The following is an 18,624-nucleotide window of genomic DNA, read 5'->3' on the forward strand; positions in this document are numbered from 1 at the left end:
TGGCAGTGGGGATGGAACTCCACAGCCTGGAGCTTCCAGCTGTCCCTTCAAGCCTCACTCTGTCCCGTCTCCTTCTACTCACCTGTCCCTCCCTCTGCCCTGTGACAAACAGGAGTGGAGGCAGAAGCAACCCAGAGACCAGCCAGCACCCCCGTCCTTCCAAGGGTGAGGTGATGGAACGGACATTAGAGCCCAAGACCTCAGCATCCAGCGGCCTTTGGACCCCGCCGGTGCCATGAGTCCTGGACTGTCCCCTCCCTGTGGCTTTGGGCGGCAGCAGCCTCTTTCCCACAGCCTCTGTCAAGAAGGGGCTGAGGCCAGGGTGGCAAGGCTGGGCCTGCAGCTGGGGTAGGAGGTCTCAAAATGCCTGCTGCGGCCCCTCAGCTTTCCATGGAATCTCCGTTCCTAGCCCAGGCCATAGGGGTTGCCCCCTCTTGACCATTCTACAGGCCGTCTCTTGACACAGGGAAACTCAGAAAGCATTACTGAGTAGCCGCTTATTGCGGAACCACTCATATCTTCTTGCCGGCTCCCTGTGTTACCCACAGGATAAGTGTGGGGCGGGGGCAGCTGACAGGTGATACTAGCTGAGGGAACCCGGGTCACTGTAAGTGACCACAGGGCTGTCTTTCCCATTGGCCCTGACTGCCCTGCAGGCTCAGACCAGCCACATCTGAACCACCTAGCAGCCGGCTTGCCCACCTGTGTCTGGGCCAGTGTGGCACTGAGTGCCCTGCTTTCTACACTGAGACAGCCAGGGAAAAGAATCCAGCACCTGTCCTGACTACTGTTCCCAAGAGCCAATGCTTCTGCATGGGGCCAGCTCAGAGGACTCGCCATGCCATGGCTACTCTTCCTCCATCTAATGTCATTAATTCAAGTCATCTACATATTGGCCTCAGCCCAGGCTCCTGCTAGGGCCACACAGCTCTCTCCAAACAGAGGCACAAGCCCTTGCCCAGAGTCTGTGCTCAGCTCAGCTCAGACCTTGACCACTCTCTCTCCATCCATCCCCTCCTGGGCTCCACCCTCTGGCCACTGGTCAGTATGCTTGGTGACAGTTTTCCCTGCCCAGCTGTCCTTGCCACTCCCCTTTGCAGCGCCCGCCCCACTTTCCTGCCTGAGTCCTGGCTCCTCTCAGCTTCACCAGGTGGGCCAGGCCCCTCCCACCCCTTCTGCATCCCGTTGGATGGTTTGTTACCCCGATTTAAACTGCCAATTTGCACAGCGACGATGTGCGTGCTGACTCTCCAGGGCAGAGTTCGTAGCCAATCTAAAGTACACCAGGATTCAGGGATTGCTCTGGGATCCTTCCACCCACCCCATCCACATCTATTTGTGCCTTAGGACACAGCCTCTGCCTGAACGAATTGCTTCCCTCTATCACAATCTTGGCAGAAAACTCTGTTTAAAATCAACTCAATTATGTTGTTCAGTCACGTATTAAAATGTCCAAGGGGTGCAGAGTAGACTACATCCTTTTTAAGAACAGGCTATTTTTGTCAAAAGCAACCTACAAAACTTGAATCACCCACTGAGGCAAGTGGCTTCTGTATAAACTTAAGTATCTGACATAAAGTAGAATTTTTAGAAGGTGTAAAGAGCAGGGAACTGGGGAGAGAAAATGCTCAGGAGGAAGAAAAAAATCTGCTTGGGAAAAGATAATTATGTTAAAGGCACACCCAGAAAGAGGCTGCACATGTGGCCAGACAATTATCTCCATGCACATTTCTGATAGTGGAAGGTAGAAGGGGAGACCGCTTCCCAGTCTCTTTCTTGGATTAAGCATTAAGAAGTCACAACTAAAAATCTTTTGGGCAGATACTCAACATCATTAGTCAAATTAAACCCATAATGAGCTACCACTTCAAACCCACTAGGATGGCTGTAATCATAAAGAAAACCGATACCAAGTGTGGGCAAAGATGTAGAGAAATTGGAACCTTCATAATATTGCTGGTGGGAATGTAAAATGTAGAGCCACTTTGGAAAACAGTGGCAGTTTCTTAAAAGGTTAAACATAAATTTCCCATGTGACCCAGAAATTCCAAGAGAAATGAAACCCTTTGTCCTCGCAAAGATGTGTAAGAAAATGTTCACAGCAGCATTATTCATAATGGTCCCAAAGTGGGAATGAGCTAAATGTCCAACAGTGAGGAGGGATAAACAAAATGTGCATGCAATGGAAAATTGTTTGGCAACAAAAAGGAACAAATACTGTTATTGGGTTGGCCAAGAAGTGCCTTCGGTTTTTAAGTAAAAATAAAAGACACATTTTTCATTTTCACCAAGAATTTATTAAACAATGTATTCACCCTTTTGTTCCACTACCTTCTGCCATTTTTCAGGCAACTTCATAATTCCATCTTCCAAAAACTTTTTATCTTTTTGAGCAAAAAACTGTTCCAGGTGCTTTTTACAATCTTCCAGGGAATTGAAATTTTTTCCATTAAGAGAATTTTGTAAAGACTGAAATAAATGAAAATCCAAAGGCAGATGAATCAGAACTTCCCCGCCAAGCTGTAACAGTTTTTGCCTGGTCATCAAAGAAACATGCGTTCTTGTGTTATCCTGATGGAACATTATGTGTTTTCTGTTGACTAATTCTGGACGCTTCTCGTTGAGTGCTGCTTTCAGTTGGTCTAATTGCGAGCAGTACTTGCTGGAATTAATCGTTTGGTTTTCCAGAAGTTGCTCATAATAGAGGACTCCCTTCCAATCCCACCATATACACAACATCACCTTCTTTGGATGAAGACCAGCCTTTGGTGTGGTAGGTGGTGGTTCATTTCGCTTGCCCCATGATATCTTTTGTTCCATATCGTTGTACAGTATCCACTTTTCATTGCCCGTCACAATTTGTTTTAAAAACGGAACACTTTCATTACGTTTCAGTAGAGAATCGCATGCGGAAATACGGTCAAGAAGTTTTTTTTTCTCTTAACTTATGTGGAACCCAAACATCAAAGCGATTAACATAACCAAGCTGGTGCAAATGATTTTCAACGCTTGATTTGGACATTTTGAGTATGTCGGCTATCTTCCTCGCAGTATAACGTTGATTGTTCTCAATTATTGTTTCAATTTGATCGCTATAAATTCAACCGGTCTACCCAACCGTGGAGCATTGTCCAGCAAGAAATCTCCAGCACAAAGCTCCGCAAACCACTTTTGACACGTTCGATCAGTCACAGCACCTTCTCCATACACTGCACAAATCTTTTTGTGCGTTTCAGTTGCTTTTTTACTTTCTTGAAATAATGAAGCACAGTATGCCAAAAATGTTGTTTTTGTTCTTCCATCTTCAATATTGAAATGGCTACGCAAAAATTCACCAATTTTGATAAGTTTTTTAAAAAATGCACGCTGATATGACAGCTGTCACATACAATCTAACAAAATTGTTTCGAATGAAGTTAAAGACAACTAAGCGCTACTAGAGCCGTCTTACGGAAGACACCGAACGCACCTTTCGGTCAACCCAATACATACTTGCAATATGAAGGAATCTCAAAACCATTATGCTAAGCAAAAGAAGTCAGTCACAAAAGATATATCACAGAAGTCCATTTTTATGAAATATCTAGAAAAGGCAAATCTATAGAGACAGAAATTAGATTAGTGCTTGCCTGGGGTTAGGCTGGAAATAGGAATTGATTGCAAATGGGCACAAGGGATTTTGGGGGGTAATGGAAAACGTTCTAAAATTGAATTGTAGTGATAGTTCAACTGTAAATTTACTAAAAATCACTGAATTGTACACGCAGAACAGGTGATTTTACGCCTCATTCAAGCTTTAAAAAAATTTTTTTTTAATCTCTTGGGGCAAGTAAAACTACAAAATCAATACCGTGACACATGGCACTCAGCCACAGATCTTGGAGCTATCAACAAATCAAGCAAGATATTGTAAGTTGAAATCCGCTCGGTTCTGACATAAGACTCGGCCAAGGGTTTAACTATCTGAGGCTGTAATAACAATATCTGATTGTACCCCGGATTTGCGTTTTTTAAAATTCTTGTTCTAAATTGTACTTCAGTTGTCAATATATAATAGTTGTTCACGAAGTTCAGTTTTGCTTTACAGCCTTAACAATGAGGTCAATTCTTAGGGTAAAAGCACAGTTTAGGGGCAAGTTAACTAATTTCTCAGTGCCAGTGAAGAGATTCCTGAGACCAAATCCCTGCTCTACTAGATGTTATGTGACCTAGGGTGAGTCTGCCTCTGCCTCAGTTTCCTTATAAGTAAGGCAAGGATGATAGAACCTTCATTCATAGGTCATTGTAAGTATTAAGTAAGATAATACACGCAAAGAACAGTGTCCTGGCCTTCAGTAATAAACAGCGGTGACTATCGCTATTATCAGTATTACTACTATTGCCATCTCTCCTATGGGAAACCTTCCTGTTCTAACACTCTGCTCCAGCTTTGTGCCCTACTATTGCCTTGGTGGAAGTGGCCAAGATCTCAGGGATGGTACGTAGGAGGGCAGAAGCACTCCTGAAATCCAGCCAGGTGAATGGACACAGACAGAGGCCGCCCCTGGTGAGCACGACCCATTTGATGTACTAGCTCCCCTTCCACCCTGAAAGTGAGACAGCTCCTCACATGAGACGCTCAGCCCCATTCCGCATCCCCAAGGCTTTCCTGCGTGTGTGTCCCCAGCCCTGAAATCTCCTTAGTGCATTTCTCTCAGATGTTCTGCCAGCTTTGTGAAATAATCCACCTTTCCAATGTCTCCCTGTGACAACTCATTTCACATACTTGGCAAGATTTCCCCGTGGTGCTCCCTCCCCCTCTCCCTGGCTATAAGTAAATTAATTAGCAGTAGTGGGCTGCCGGCGGGTATGTGGGCTCTAATGAGTTTGTCTTCATGGCTGACATCCCTGCTGACGTGCAGGGTCCCAAGGGAGCAGGAGCTGTGCCTTCTACTCGATCTGTTTCACACTCATCCCAGCACTCGTGCAGATCTTAGCTGACAGAGGGCACTGCACAGCGGATAAACAGTGGCAGGGCTGGCAACGACAACAATGGCCACGGTAATATTAATAATAAATGCCCATCAGGCACGCACCACAGGACCCATGGGTCAGCACGCTGAGTCAAACTGCAGGCTCAGAACTAAAGATGTGGAATGTAGTGCCTGAGTTTAACCAAAGAGTAGAAGAGAAGTTTCCCTATACAGAAGCCTTCCAGCTAAAAAATAAGGACTCCTTTAAAGCGTAACTGCAACAGCGTTATCAAATGAAGTAGGAATGTTAGAATTCACATATCACCATTTCAGGATCCCTAATGAACAAGTGGGTCTAGGCATGGAAATCAATGACTGTGTTTATTACAAAACAAACAAACAAACAAAAAAAAACCAGATATCGTGAGCTTCCTGTTGAAAGTACACAATACTACGAAGTCATCTTGCCAGAAAAAGAAAAAATACCTGAACCTGACCCAAGCTCCTAGATGAAATTTTCCATCTGCAGGACCTAGAGAGAACAGAGGAACATGCGAAACTACACCACAGGGGATGCAATAAGCAAATCCAGACTGTGGGGAGCTCTATGGGTCCAGTAAAGCAGTGTCTTCAACAAATAATGCGCAAGGAAAATGGAAATGGAGACCACACCCACAGATTAAAAACTTAAGTAACACATCAACCAGTATCCGCCAATTGTACTGCATAGGCATTTACTTATTTCTTTGTTTATCTATCTATTTATTTATTTATTTATGAGGGAGGGGATTTTAAAATGCTCTTTATTTTTAAAAAAATTTTAATGCACAGAAATCTCTTGCATTCCTATACACTAACGATGAAAAGTCTGAAAGAGAAATTAAGGAAACAATCCCATTTACCATTGCAACAGAAAGAATAAAATGCCTAGGAATAAACCTTCCTAGAATTGTTGCTCTTCTAATTTTTAATTTATAATCAGCATTGCTGTCACTGTATTTCACTTAAGACATTATCAACTGCAAGATGCACTATGATTTTATGTATTATCAAGAAAGAACAAAACGCTGCCCATTAAACATGCCATCAATTGTAAAATGCATCCCAATTCCACATTCCTATGAAGAAGGTGATATCCACATTTTATGAATGAGTAAACTGAGCCCCAGAGAAGCTAATTAACTTGCCCAGGGCCACACAGCCAATAAGGAGCATAGCTGGAATCTGAACCCAGGTTTGTCTAACCCAGAATCTGTCCTCTACCAGAGGCCATACCCGGTGAGCCAAAGGCACAGGCCAAGACCGCTGCCTGTACCTGGAGGCTGTTACCTCCCTTAGGTCCACCTGCTGGGGTGGGCGGAGGGGGAGGGCAAGAGGGCACTCACAGGGTCTGGATGGCCCGCAGGGAGGTGAAGGTGCCCTTGGCGAGACTCTGGATCTTGTTGTCATACAGGGAGAGCAGTGAGAGGTTCTGCAGATCCTGGAAGGTGTTGGGCCGGATGCAGTTGATCTTGTTGGCATTCAGGAGCCTGTGGGCAGAGCCAGGGCCAGATGGTGAGGGGAGAGGCACAGAGTTGGACTCATCATGTCCTGGGCACCTTCCTAGGTGCCAATCACGCGTTATGTCAGGGAGGAGTCCACGGAAGCAGGTGCAAGGGATCTGGCCCTCTGGGTGTCCACTCCACGCAGAGGAGCTCCGGCTGCCTTCTCTGTGCACAGGGACCATTTAGTCCCCCATGCTTCTCTCTTTAAAGGAACTGCTAGAGGTGCCCAATGGGATTCTGAGACAGCAGAGAGCACAGTGGCCAAGTCACCTCCCAAAGGCATTTGGGGGTACCCTTCTCCTCCCCTTCTGCTGGGTTTCCCAGGAGCTGAGAGGGTGCATTTGGCTTCTGTGCTTCTTGGGTCCTGGGAGAGAATCCTTGCCTGAACGCTCAGCGCTCAAGGAGGCTGACCTGGGCCTGGGTGTCCTCCTTCAGGAGACAGCTCTGTCCCCAACCACACCGAGCTCAGCAGGAACACAGTTCGCATCTCAGCGGCCTCTCAGCTTAGGTGTCCTGCAATCAGCTCTGCATCCACCTCTGCCTCCCTCTCTGGCCTCTGCAGAGGCCCCTAGACTCTCACAGCCTTGCCAGGCCTGCCATCCCCCAAGGTCTTTGCCTCCCACACCCCAAAGAGGACGAAAGAGAGGCCGGAGGAATACTGCCCCCCCTCCATGGGTCCCACCCAAGGTCACTCGCATTTGGGTCCTTACAGGAGCTGTAGGGTGAACAGGCCTCCAAACACTCCCCGGGGGAGGTCTGTGATCTTGTTCCCATAGAGGACCCTGGAGAGAAGGCAGCAGAAAGGAGAGTTAGAGGACAGCCCGGCAGGCCGGGGCACAGCTCTGCAAGTCCTGCCCACACAATGGTGCCACCCCTATGCCTTTCACACGCCAGGTCCCAGCAGTGTAGGCTTGTTATAACAGTGGCCAGCAGATGGCAGTAAAGTGCGACAGGAAGGGGTCGCCGGTCCCTACTGTGCACAAAGGTACCCTATGGGCTAGAGGCGGCACGATCCCCATCACTGCGGGAGCACCCCTCCCTCACTCTCTGCCCTCACACACGGATCCCACAGAAGCCTGCAAGGGCCCCTCCGGGGAACCTCATGGGAAATTAACCTGGTTGGGGATCCAAAAGGAGATTGTTCAAAGAGAAGAAAATCCCTAGGGCAGGAAAAATTAACATATTTTCAGGGAATTACAAGCAAAAACTGGAATGCCAGAAGGCACGTGCGGTATGAGCTCCTGCACATCAAGCGAGTCTTTCCAGCACAGACAAAACACCAGAAGGAAACAGAGCAAAGTGTTAGCTGTGCTGAGATCTGGCGGCAGGACTGCGAGTGGGTTGTTTTATGCTTTAGAATTTTCAAAGTTTTCTACATGGAGCATGAATTCCATATATAATCAGAAAAAATGCAAAGGTTCAAAAAAGACAGGCAGGCAGAAATGGGTTCAGACAGATGGTGAAAGCATCATGGGCCTGGGGAGGGGGATGTATTACGCTCCAATCTCACAAGTGGCCCCCCCAGCCACCCCCGGAAACATTCTGTCTGAGTAAAAACAGAGTGTGCCATCTCTGAGCTCATTCTTGGAGGACGGCGTAGCAGGAGCTAAGTAGGATCCGGGTTGGCCCACGTGGAGAGCTCCAGTGTGGCTTGAGTGGAGGAAACGAATGGGACGGTAGCTTGGATTTTACACAGCCAGCACCAGGAAGCCTCTGGGACATCATCAGACTCCCACTGGAAAGATCCCCCCATCTGCTATGTGGAGTAATGCAGGGGGCAGGAATTGAGGCAGGGGTACCAGGTCAGGGCCTGACCAGGCGGACACTGTCAATGTCCACTTTTTGCATGACCTCGGCATGAAAGTTCCTATATGGTGAGGGGGCGGCTGCGACCAGATACCCATGAGCAACAGGAACCCACTCAGATGGGCTACTGTCATGTTCCAATTTAGGAGGAGATTCACTCACTTTTCAGAGGAAGACCCTGCATTTTGGCAGCCACCTTCAGGATCTCTCAGCCAAGGACAGTGACCCATCACCAGGCTGTCGTGTACAGCTGTGTAGGTTGCACACTGCACAGTTTTAGGAGTGCCATTCCCAACGGCCCCACGCACTACCTTGCACTCTATTCCAAGAGAAGAGGGTGCACACAGAAGACACTGAGCTAGCGGCCTCCTGCACTGTCCCAGGGGGAATTCCATTCTGTTCCAATTCCTAAGCCCCGAATCAACGCCAAGCCCATGTCCAGTGCTGCCAAGGGACGGGTGAAAATATTCATTCCTAAGACAAATGAATGGCCTCCATCAACAAGGAGCTAGCCTGACTATAGGACACCCTGAGTTCACTCTGTATGGAGACAAAGTACCATGGGACCTCAGAGAGTGAGGGGCTTAGTGACCCTGGGAGAGCGAGCAAGGGTTCTTGGAAAAAGAAATGAAGTAACATTTCCGAGATTAATTTTCAATGCCGCACAATGTTTTGTAGATTGATGGATCCCCAGCAAACTGTTGAGGGAAAGGAAATACTGGACAGGGTGGGGGAGGCAGGGGAGGCAGGAAACACTCTTCACAATCACTCATTACAACTTGAGATCAGAGCACGTTTGGGACAAAAGATGTAAGTTGTTGCAGATTTCACAACTGGAGCTGGTGGTTGCCGCCATTATAGGACCCAGGCAAGGCTTAGGAGAACGGAGTGCTGGGCCTCTGTGGGGAGGCGGGGCCAACATGAAGGCTGGGCTGAGTCAGATGACGGCCACAAAGAAGGCTGGGAAAATCCCCACCGCAGAAGGGAGAGCATCACAGTTGTCAGGGGCAACAGCTCTGCCTAGCTTTTCCATGCAATCAGCCCTTGACTCCCTCCTCCCCCTCCCAGCTGCAGAGGGTCCACAAAGAGGAAGGGAAAGCTGGGTACAGCCACCCTGGTCACTGCAGCCAGCGGGAGACCCACTGAGGCTGTCTGTGCTCCTTCTCTAGAGCCCACCAGAGGGGCCCTGAGCCCTGGGCCCTGCCAGCCTCCTTGGGGGATGCCCTGGACCACTACAGAGCCTTGGCACTGCTACTCACAGCGAGTTCAGGGACCGGAGGCCCTGGAAGGCGTCGGGCGCAATCTCCGAGATCTGGTTGTTGCTCAAGTCTCTGCAAGGTGAGCAGAGGAGAGACGGTGGCTGAATCTCTCAGTGGCCACCAAGTCCTGACTGTCCCCCCTACCTCCCAGATACCACAGGAGGGCAGGGGTTTCTTTGAAATTAGGAAGGAGAAGGGCCAGTTCCCCATCCACCCGAAAAACCCACGACTGCCCACTATTTCCCTGTGCAATCCAAGGGTCATGCACGGGTGGGTACCCTAGCTTTCCCCTACACACACCCCTCACAGCCTCAACTGCTTCTATGGGTGCCCAAGCTGAAATGGTCAGCTCTGGTCATGTGCCAGGCTCGGACTCAGCATCCTATTTAGGCCGCAAGACAGCCCTTCAAGGAGGTCGCACCACCGCCATCCCCATGTCACAGATGAGCCTGGTAGGAAGGCCAGATGATGGCTTTGCCGGGGGCTCAGACACGGCAGGCAGAGTCAGGACCTGCCCCGGGGCTGTGGCCTGCCTGCTCCAGGCTCAGCCCCGTGCTGACCCCCAGGAAATAGCAGGAGGCACTCACATCCTCCGAAGCTTTCTGTAGGGAGAGAAGGCTCCGGGGGGGATGGACTTGATCCCATTGAGCTCCAGGCGGCTGCAGAGAGAGAACACCGAGGAAGGACAAGGGCAGGTCACCCCACCCCTGCCGTTGCCCAAACCAGGCCCTTTGCCCGCCAGCCCCTGCTCCCACCCTCCATCTGGAGGTAGGGGGGCTGCCACAGGCAGAGAAAAGGGACAGGTTTTCAAGCTCCATTATCCCAGGCTGCCATGGCTGAAAGGGGCTCACCAATGATGCTAATACTAAGAAACCAATTCTTTTTTTTTTTTTTTTTTTTTTTGGCCACACCACAGGGCTTGCAGGATCTTAGTTCCCCGACCAGGGATCGAACCCATGCCCCCTGCGGTGGAAGCGAGGAGTCTTAACCACTGGACCGCCAGGGAAGTCCCTAAGAAACCAATTCTAGCAGACTCACCCAGCTGGGCTGGACAGATGGACCACAGAGGGATACCCCTCTCCAACCCTCCAGAGTTGCCAGCCTTAGGCAGACAACTCGGCCCAGCTGAGGCAAAGCATGTCTTCTCCGTTTGCACTGAGGGGCCTCAGGGCAAGCCTTGGGGTAGCGCCTGCACTGGCTCTTCACTGGCCCACCACAGCCTGGCCTGGCCAGAGGGGTGCATCCCAGTGCCTGCCCTGCCTGTACTCACATCTCCGTCATGGTCTCGGGCAGGTTGGCGGGGATGGCGGTGAGGCCTTTGCCACGACAATCCACAATGCCATTGCTACAGGTGCACATGGCTGGGCAGGAGCCGGAGGAGAGGGTGCAGGAAGGCACGTGAGCCGCCTCCCCCTGGCCTGTGGAGACAGTGGGCTGTGACCTCAGGGGGCTCTGGGCCAGGACCTCCCTTCCCAGATACGGACTGATGGATGGGGACAAGGTACTTCTCTAAATGAGGATGAACCAGAGGAGATCACCAAGGACCATGATGTAACTCTGCAGGTGCCTGGTACATAGCAGGTACTTGTTTGCTGAACTTGAATCTGAACATAATTGTGCTACATGAGCATGTGATTTGCACGCTAGGAAATCCTACCCTCAGTTCTGAGGCTCCAGGCTCTAGTCCAAGTCACTCAACACTTCTGGCCTGAGTATGACAAGGACCATGTTTATTGAGCGCTTACTCTGTCCCACATGCCATAGTAAGTGTCGTACATGCAGTATCTCGTTGAATCCTACTGCAAAGAGCATGACATCATTGTGGCCACTTTACAGGTGAGAAAACTGAGTCCTCAACATTAATTAATTAGCACATGAAATTCACACATCCTCAACATTAATTAATAGCACGTGGAATCTCACCACATAGGTGGTGAGATCAGGGTGAAGCCCAGTGTGTGATGTTAAGGACCCACACTTTTTAAAACCGAGGTATCATCGGTTATACCAAGTGCACCATCGTACAGCTGGCTGCATTGCCACATGTGGGTACAGCCACAGAACCGCCCCCCCGACATGGAATATTTCTATCACCCAAGAAGGTTCCCTCATGCTCCTTCCCTGAGGTAGCCGCTATTCTGAGACCTATCACCAAAGATCTGCTCTGCTTGTCTGTGGACTGCACATAAAGGAAAGCAGACGGCAGGCTCTCTTGCATCTGGCTTCTTGCACTCAACGTAAAATCTCCGAGATTTGCCCATGTTGTTGTGTAGTTTGTTCTTTTCTATTGCTGACTCATAGTCTATTGTACGGATATGCCATCATTGGCTAATCTAGTCTCCTGTTGGTGGACATTTGGGCAATCTCCAAGTCTGGGATATTATGAAAAACGTTGCTTGGATGTTCTTGGACGTGTGTTCGGCAGAACATGTGCACATACCTAGCAGTGGAGCTGCAGAATCACGTCTCACACACGCTGCAGCCCTGAGCACAGCGGTGTTCGAGCACAGTCTCGGGGGCTGCCGGCGCTGAGGGGGAGGGGACAGCCCCCCCACCCCCGAGCCTCACCCTGAGGAGAGGAGGCCGAGCTCTGTGTGGCTGGCGGGCTCAGATCCACAGGCTTGGGAGGAACGGGCAGCCCCTAATCCTCTGTCACGGATCTGTGAGCTGGTCATTCACTCAGCAAACATCCCTTGAGCATCTATCTCTCAGTGTCAAGTGTGAGCACAGTACTAAGAAATGGCCAGAGAACACAGCACACGTACCCATGTTTTCATGGACGTTGCGATCAGTCTATGCGGGACTCCCTCTGGGGCCAGGGAAGGCTCCCTGGGCCCTGCAGGTTGAGGAGGGAGCAGCAAGGCGGGGAGGATGTAACCAGCAGGGACACAGCCTGCCAGGAGGCCAGGGTGGGAGGCACCTGCTCCTGGGAGGCGCAGAGGCAGGCACGACTGAGACGCAACAGTGCGGAAGCCACCAGGCAGAGGAGGCACAGATGCCCTCGTCCAGCCTCGCAGAGCTGGAGGGCAGTTTGGACGCTCCTAGGAGCACTGAAAGGCCAGGTAGGGACAAAGCAACAGTGACTAGCCCAAACCTGTGGCTCTCTTTAGGTCATTCTGGCTGCAGTATGGAGATTGGAGGGGCCAGAAAGGAAGTGGGGTGGCCAGGCAGGAGGCTCTCCCAGGACCCCAGGTGGAAGATGGAGGTACGGACTCTGGAGTCCATTTCACTTCGAACCAAGGCTAGAAGGCCCAACTTAATGACTTTTCCAGATAGCAGGGGTGAGACAATGGGCGATGGGAGAGGGGGTAATAGGAGGGGGCAAGGAGTGGGTGGAGTAAGGGGTGGGAGGCAAGGGCGGGAGCTCTGGGTAGAAGCAAAGAAGCAAAAGGGAGACATTGGGTAGAAGGGATGGGACAGAAGGGGACAATGGGTGGGGACAGGAAAGAAGTGATGGGTAGGAGACAGGAGGGGAAATGCAGTGGAGGCAAGAGGTGATGTGGAGACAAAGGTGATGGGTGAGACAACAGATGGGGAAGGAGAAGGAGAGCAGTGAGGACAGGACACAATGAGTAGGGACAGGAGAGAACATGAGCGAGGGTAGGAGACGGTGAGATGTCCTCACCCCATCCATGGATGAGGACCGGAGGTCACGGGTGGGCCAGATGTTAATGCGTGCTGACAGGAGGTTAGTGGGAGGGAACAGGAGGCGGGGCGGGGCGGGGGGCAGGCGAAGGGCAGCCGAGAGCCCCGGCAGGGCCTGCACCCACCTGGGCAGCTGAACTCACTCTTCTGGACCTCGGCCACGTTGAGGCCGCGCAGGCTGGCAGGGCCCGAGCACTGGGTGAAGAGCCCGATGGTTGGCCGCTGCCTCAGCCACTGGGAGAGCCAGGCCAGGTGGCAGTCGCAGAACAGGTGGTTGGAGTGCAGGCGGCTGTGGGGTGAGGGAGGAGACAGGGTGGCTCACGACCCACCTGGGCCCCCAGCCCCTGGCCGCACAGTGGGAGCCCCTTCGCCCATGGGGCAGGGGGCCGAGCCCCTGGCGCTCCACTGGGTCAGGGCGCGGCCTACACCCAGTCAGCTGCGCGGCTCAGCCCCGACTTGGGGATTATCTGCAGCAGCGGGAAACTTCCCAGCAGCTGCCCCTTCCCTCCCAGCGGGCTCGGCGGGTGCGAGGGGGCACCCCTTCGGCTGGAGTGTGCCCAGTGAAGACGCATCTCACTGAGCTCACGTAGACGCACTGCCCAAATCACCTAACTCATCTTCAAACACAAAAACAAATCATTTGTTGTCCAAGGAAAACATCAACTATAAATGACATTCGACGTCCTTCCGTTGTAGATCACCTCCCCCTCCCCCAACTCCACTCAGCCCCCGCCCTGAGGTGGCCTCCGGGGCTGCAGAGGAGGCCGAGCTCCTTCCGCTCTGCCCCCGGCACCTCCCCTGCTCACTGTGCTCCCGGCCGCCCCGGGCTGACTCACAAGGTCCGCAGCTTGGGCATGTGGTTGAAGCTGGACACGGGGATGGTGGTGATGCTGTTGTTGTTCAGAGTCCTGAAAGAGGGAAGCCAGAGTCACTGAGCGTCCGCCCAGCAGCAAGCCGCGTGGGAAGGACGGGCACAGCTTCTCCCTCACACTGTGGCTCACAGTCTGCCCTCGAGGTGACCAGCCCTGGGCTGGACCCGGGGGCTACGCCGGAGAGCCACCCTCAGGGAGACCCCTGAGCTGGGACAGTGATGAAGAGGCAGCTGCACCACAGACGCCCAGGCTGGTAGGACGGGGGTGGGGGGCACAGAAGGTGAGGATGGGTGCAGGCTTGGGCTGGTCTGGAAGAAAGCGTGGGGTTTGGACAGACGGAAGGAGAAAGGCGAGGCACTGCAGCCTTGTGTGTTAGAAACTCCAGAGAGACACAGCCACTCGCCCTGGGCTTCATCACGAGCAGTTTAAGCCTGGGTCACACTGCCACAGGCATGACCCCAGGAGTACACGCCCTTCCGTCCTTGGCGACAAGTCTAGGAGAGCAGAGAGCAGGCCTCTGCCCTGGGCTTGGCACCCACCTCCCAGGCCTCCCGCCTCCTGTGGGGCTTCCCAGCCCAAACACCAGCTGCTTGGGCCTCAGCGCCCGTGATAGCCAGCTCTCCTGCCTCTGTTTCCCTTCCTATGTTTCACTTACAGCACTTCCAGCCCCCGCAGAGCCCGGAAAGCTCCTTCCTCAATGCAGCTGATCTGGTTCTTGTCCAGCTGTCTGTGGAGCAAAGGAAGGTTATAGAGAGGATGGCTTGTTGCCTACAGCGGGGATGTCCAGACATTCTGATCAACCACTCCATTAGTTTAATAAAAAAAAAAGACCTGACCCCAATCATTTGTCCAGTACATACGTGTTGATCCAAATAGTAAATGTTAATAAAAGCTTAAATTCTTTCTCATTTTTAGTTAAAACAGTAAGTATAAATAAGTTATATTATACTCTTCTCCCCAACCTTGCATATTTCCTGGGGAGCAGGCACCGCCCCCTCTTTGAAGACCACCTAGAGGGTGCTTGCTGGTGGCTGTAAAATCAGAGTCTGTCACAGGAGCCATGGCAGCCACAGCCGGCAAACAGATTTCAGCCTGAGTGCCAAGTGAGACCGACTCACAGTGGCTACCTGGACTGCTGCTCCCAGAATAAACTGAAGCTGTGATTGGGCTCCTTGGGAAAGAATGCGGTGATCAATTACCAATGTCTACTACAGGCACGAGGGTCAGGGAGTGACAAGTGTGCCAGGCATTTGCCATCACCATGGCAGTCAGACCTGGGTTGGGGTGGAGTGTAAGCCTGGACCAGAATAAATTTGAGTAATAGAAATAAACCATTATATTTAAATAGCATTCGGCTTCCCTGGTGGCACAGTGGTTAAGAGTCTGCCTGCCAATGCAGGGTACATGGGTTCAAGCCCTGGTCTGGGAAGATCCCACATGCTTAGCTGCGGACAACTAAGCCCGTGCGCCACAACTACTGAGCCTGCGCTCTAGAGCCTGTAAGCCACAACTACTGAGCCCACGTGCCACAACTACTGAAGCCTGTACGCCTAGAGCCTGTGTTCCGCAACAACAGAAGCCACCGCAGCGAGAGGCCCGTGCACCACAACGAAGAGTAGCCCCTGCTCACCGCAACTAGAGAAAAGCCCGCGTGCAGTAACAAAGACCCGACGCAGCCAAAGATAAAATAAAATAAATAAATTTTTAAAAATAGCACTCAACAAAGTGTATTTATTTCCATATCTCATTTAAACCTCAGAGCAAGCTGTGAGAGAAATATGATGTCCCCATTTTGCAAAACAATATATAGAGGCTCAGTGAAGTTAACTGACTTGCAGCAGCTTATACAATATGGACCTGCAAGAAAACATTCAGACCCAGCTCTCCCCACCTACTGGAGGGTAAGGGCACAGAGACTGTCCATTGCAATGGAACAAGGACATCACCCAAGCACCCCACAGTTCATGACACTCCCTTCCACCTGGCCCCAAAAGGTTGCCTGTTTCCTCCAGCCCCAGACTGTTCCAGAAGACCATGCTGGCACGAGCCATCTCAGAGCCCAGGCCAGCTCCTCGGCTGCCTGGACCACAGGGCTTGGGGAGACCCAAAAGGATGCTGATAGGGGTGGCCCAACAGTCCCCAAGCCCCTCTCCCTCCCAGGCCCATACTCACAAATTTTTGAGGTCTGTGGCTCCACGAAAAGCCTTTCTGGGGATGGCCTGGATGCTGTTCTCACTCAGGTCCCTGCGAGGACAAAGCCAGAGGGAGAACACTGTCAGAAAAGATTTCTCCAGAGTGCCCTGATGAGTCAGGGAGGTCAAGCAGGCCAGACAGTGCCCAGACCAGACGCAGCTGTATCCCAGCACCTGGGACAGTGCTTGGCATGCAAAGATCACTGGGTAAACATTTGTCGAATGAATGAATGAGTGAATAAATGAGCTGGAACTCGGTCCCCAGCCACCTCCCCTTCTCTGGGCAGAGAGGTTGCAGCTGGGGGGTGCAGCCTGGGGCAGCAGGGATCAGCTCTGCCAGCCCCCAAGCCTGCCCACCAGACCCACCAGGGTCAGCTCAGCCCCCAAGGCATCGTCCAGGGCTGCAAAGGAGCAAGCAAAGAAAGAGCTTCTCGACGGGGCCCACAGCTGCCCTGAGACCTATGGCGAGTCTACCTACCGTTCCTGATCTGTTTTACTGACCAGGAATGGAGGCTTCAGAAGAAGGCACAGCTGGACCCCAGATAACCCAGCCAGTAGGTGGCCCACCAGGTTGTGAACTCCAGGCTGGGTCTGACTCCAGACCCCATGGTCTCGGGGACTGCAGGGGGCAGGGCTGCCATTGAGCCTGGATCCACACGGGGCACTGAGCGTGCTGGCCTAGGGACTGCCGTGCTGCATCCCTGCCCTGGGGCTTGGAGGGCAGGGACCTCTGAGGACTCCATCACCTCCCCATTATTAAAGTCCTGAAGTGAGGGAGGAGGCATTGCAGGGACTCAGCAACTCAGCTTCTGCTCCCCAGCAGGATTGGGCCTCAGGCACCTGTCTACCTGCCTCTCCTCCCTCTCTCAATCCTCATTGCGGAACGCCCCTTTGCTTCCCACCGTGCTGATAACAACCACCCCCCAACGCCTGCACCGCCCTGCGCCCTGCGTGTTGAGCGCGCCTGAGCCTCGCACTAACCGTGGGGCAAATACTACTGCCGTCCCCCTTTCGCAAAGGACAAGAGGGAGGCTCACGGAAGTTACACAGCTTTTTTGAGGGAACACTGGCGGGTTGGCGGGTGGCGGCTCCAGAATCTGAAACTGGCAGTCAGGTTCCAGAGCCTCCCCTTGCACAGCAGCCCTGGGAGGAACTGCAACCTCAGACGGCCAGGGCTGCCTGTCCCCACGTGGGACGGGCAGTTCTGCAGACCCCGGACCCTCCTCCTGGGCCAGGCCCATGGGGCTTTGACCATCTCCATCCCTTCAACCATTCACCCCACGGGCCTCAGGGTTCACCTCAAATCTGAGAACACAGCCCACAGGGTCACTCAGTGCACTGTCCCCTGAGCTGCGGGAACCGCTCCCCTCTGCCTGGGTTTTTCTGCTGAGACAACAAAACAGAAGCATCGCAGCAGAGCGCATGGGGCCCTGACCTCAGAAAGGCAGGTTCGAATCCCGGTTCCCCACCTTCTGGCTGTGCATCTGTGGCTCAGCCTTTCCCTCCTGAGCCCCAGTTTCCTTGTGTGCAAAGTGGGGGAATACAAGCCTTGCAAGGCCTGCCCCACAAACTGCCCCAAACCCTGCCCCCTGCACAGAGTGTGAGCTAACCTCTGTGAGCTCCCTCCCCTCCAAACCCCGACCCCTCCTGTCCCCGAGCTGCCTAACCGGCCCCAAGCACCTGTGGTCCAAAAGGGCTTTGTCACCATCACACCCCCTGTTCCCTGCTCGGTCTCTCCTTGAAGGAAGGCATCTCAAGCCTGTGACACAGCCTCTCCTCTCTCTCCTCCAAAACTACATTCCCGCTGTGTCTGGCTTCACTATAATAGGCCTGTGCCTGTCCCTTAATGTGACAGCAGCTTCTCTCCCCTCTCCTCCCGGCCTCCCAGATTTCAGAAAGATGGAGGGTGCCCAGGAGTGGGGACCTCTGGTAGCACCCTCATCTCAGCCCTAGCTAGCACTTCGCCCTTCAGCCAAGCTTGGGAGGAAACTCTGGGCTGACAGCTCGCAACCATTATTCCGTTTAATTCTCACTACAATCCTGCAAGAAGGTTTCTCCCTTGTATCGACTAGTTTATTGATTTAGGCCAACCTTGTTCCAGAAAGGCTTTAAGGTGACTTATAGGGATTTATAAAACAGCAAGAGAGCAGGAGTAAAAAGTAGGGCAAAGAAAAGACAAATCAATATCGGACACCAAGCACGCAGCACCACGTGATCCACACAGCTGCCTGGTCGGGACAGGGGGTAGGTTCTAAGCTTTCTGAGAGCTAATGTGAAAAGGGAAAACTGGTCAGTTAACTGTATCCCCGATATATGTATAAATTCAAAAGAACCAGTTTCTCGGGAGTAGAGCT

The 18,624-nt window shown here is 52.2% G+C and overlaps 1 protein-coding gene across 1 annotated transcript in view; it reads right to left on the minus strand.

The window, feature by feature from the left end:
• SLIT1 (slit guidance ligand 1) overlaps positions 1–18,624 on the minus strand; it is a 170,437-nt gene that overhangs the window by 40,673 nt on the left and 111,140 nt on the right. Inside the window, exons 5-13 of the mRNA XM_032608954.1 lie at positions 16,251–16,322; positions 14,734–14,805; positions 14,043–14,114; positions 13,332–13,495; positions 10,832–10,979; positions 10,149–10,220; positions 9,562–9,633; positions 7,207–7,278; positions 6,338–6,481 (exon numbers count right to left, since the gene is read on the minus strand). Of these exons, the coding sequence (XP_032464845.1) occupies positions 6,338–6,481; positions 7,207–7,278; positions 9,562–9,633; positions 10,149–10,220; positions 10,832–10,979; positions 13,332–13,495; positions 14,043–14,114; positions 14,734–14,805; positions 16,251–16,322 (888 nt within the window). The remainder of the gene's footprint in view (positions 1–6,337; positions 6,482–7,206; positions 7,279–9,561; positions 9,634–10,148; positions 10,221–10,831; positions 10,980–13,331; positions 13,496–14,042; positions 14,115–14,733; positions 14,806–16,250; positions 16,323–18,624) is intronic.

Source organism: Phocoena sinus, chromosome 16, assembly GCF_008692025.1.
Source record: "Phocoena sinus isolate mPhoSin1 chromosome 16, mPhoSin1.pri, whole genome shotgun sequence".
NCBI classification, from domain to species: Eukaryota; Metazoa; Chordata; class Mammalia; order Artiodactyla; family Phocoenidae; genus Phocoena; species Phocoena sinus.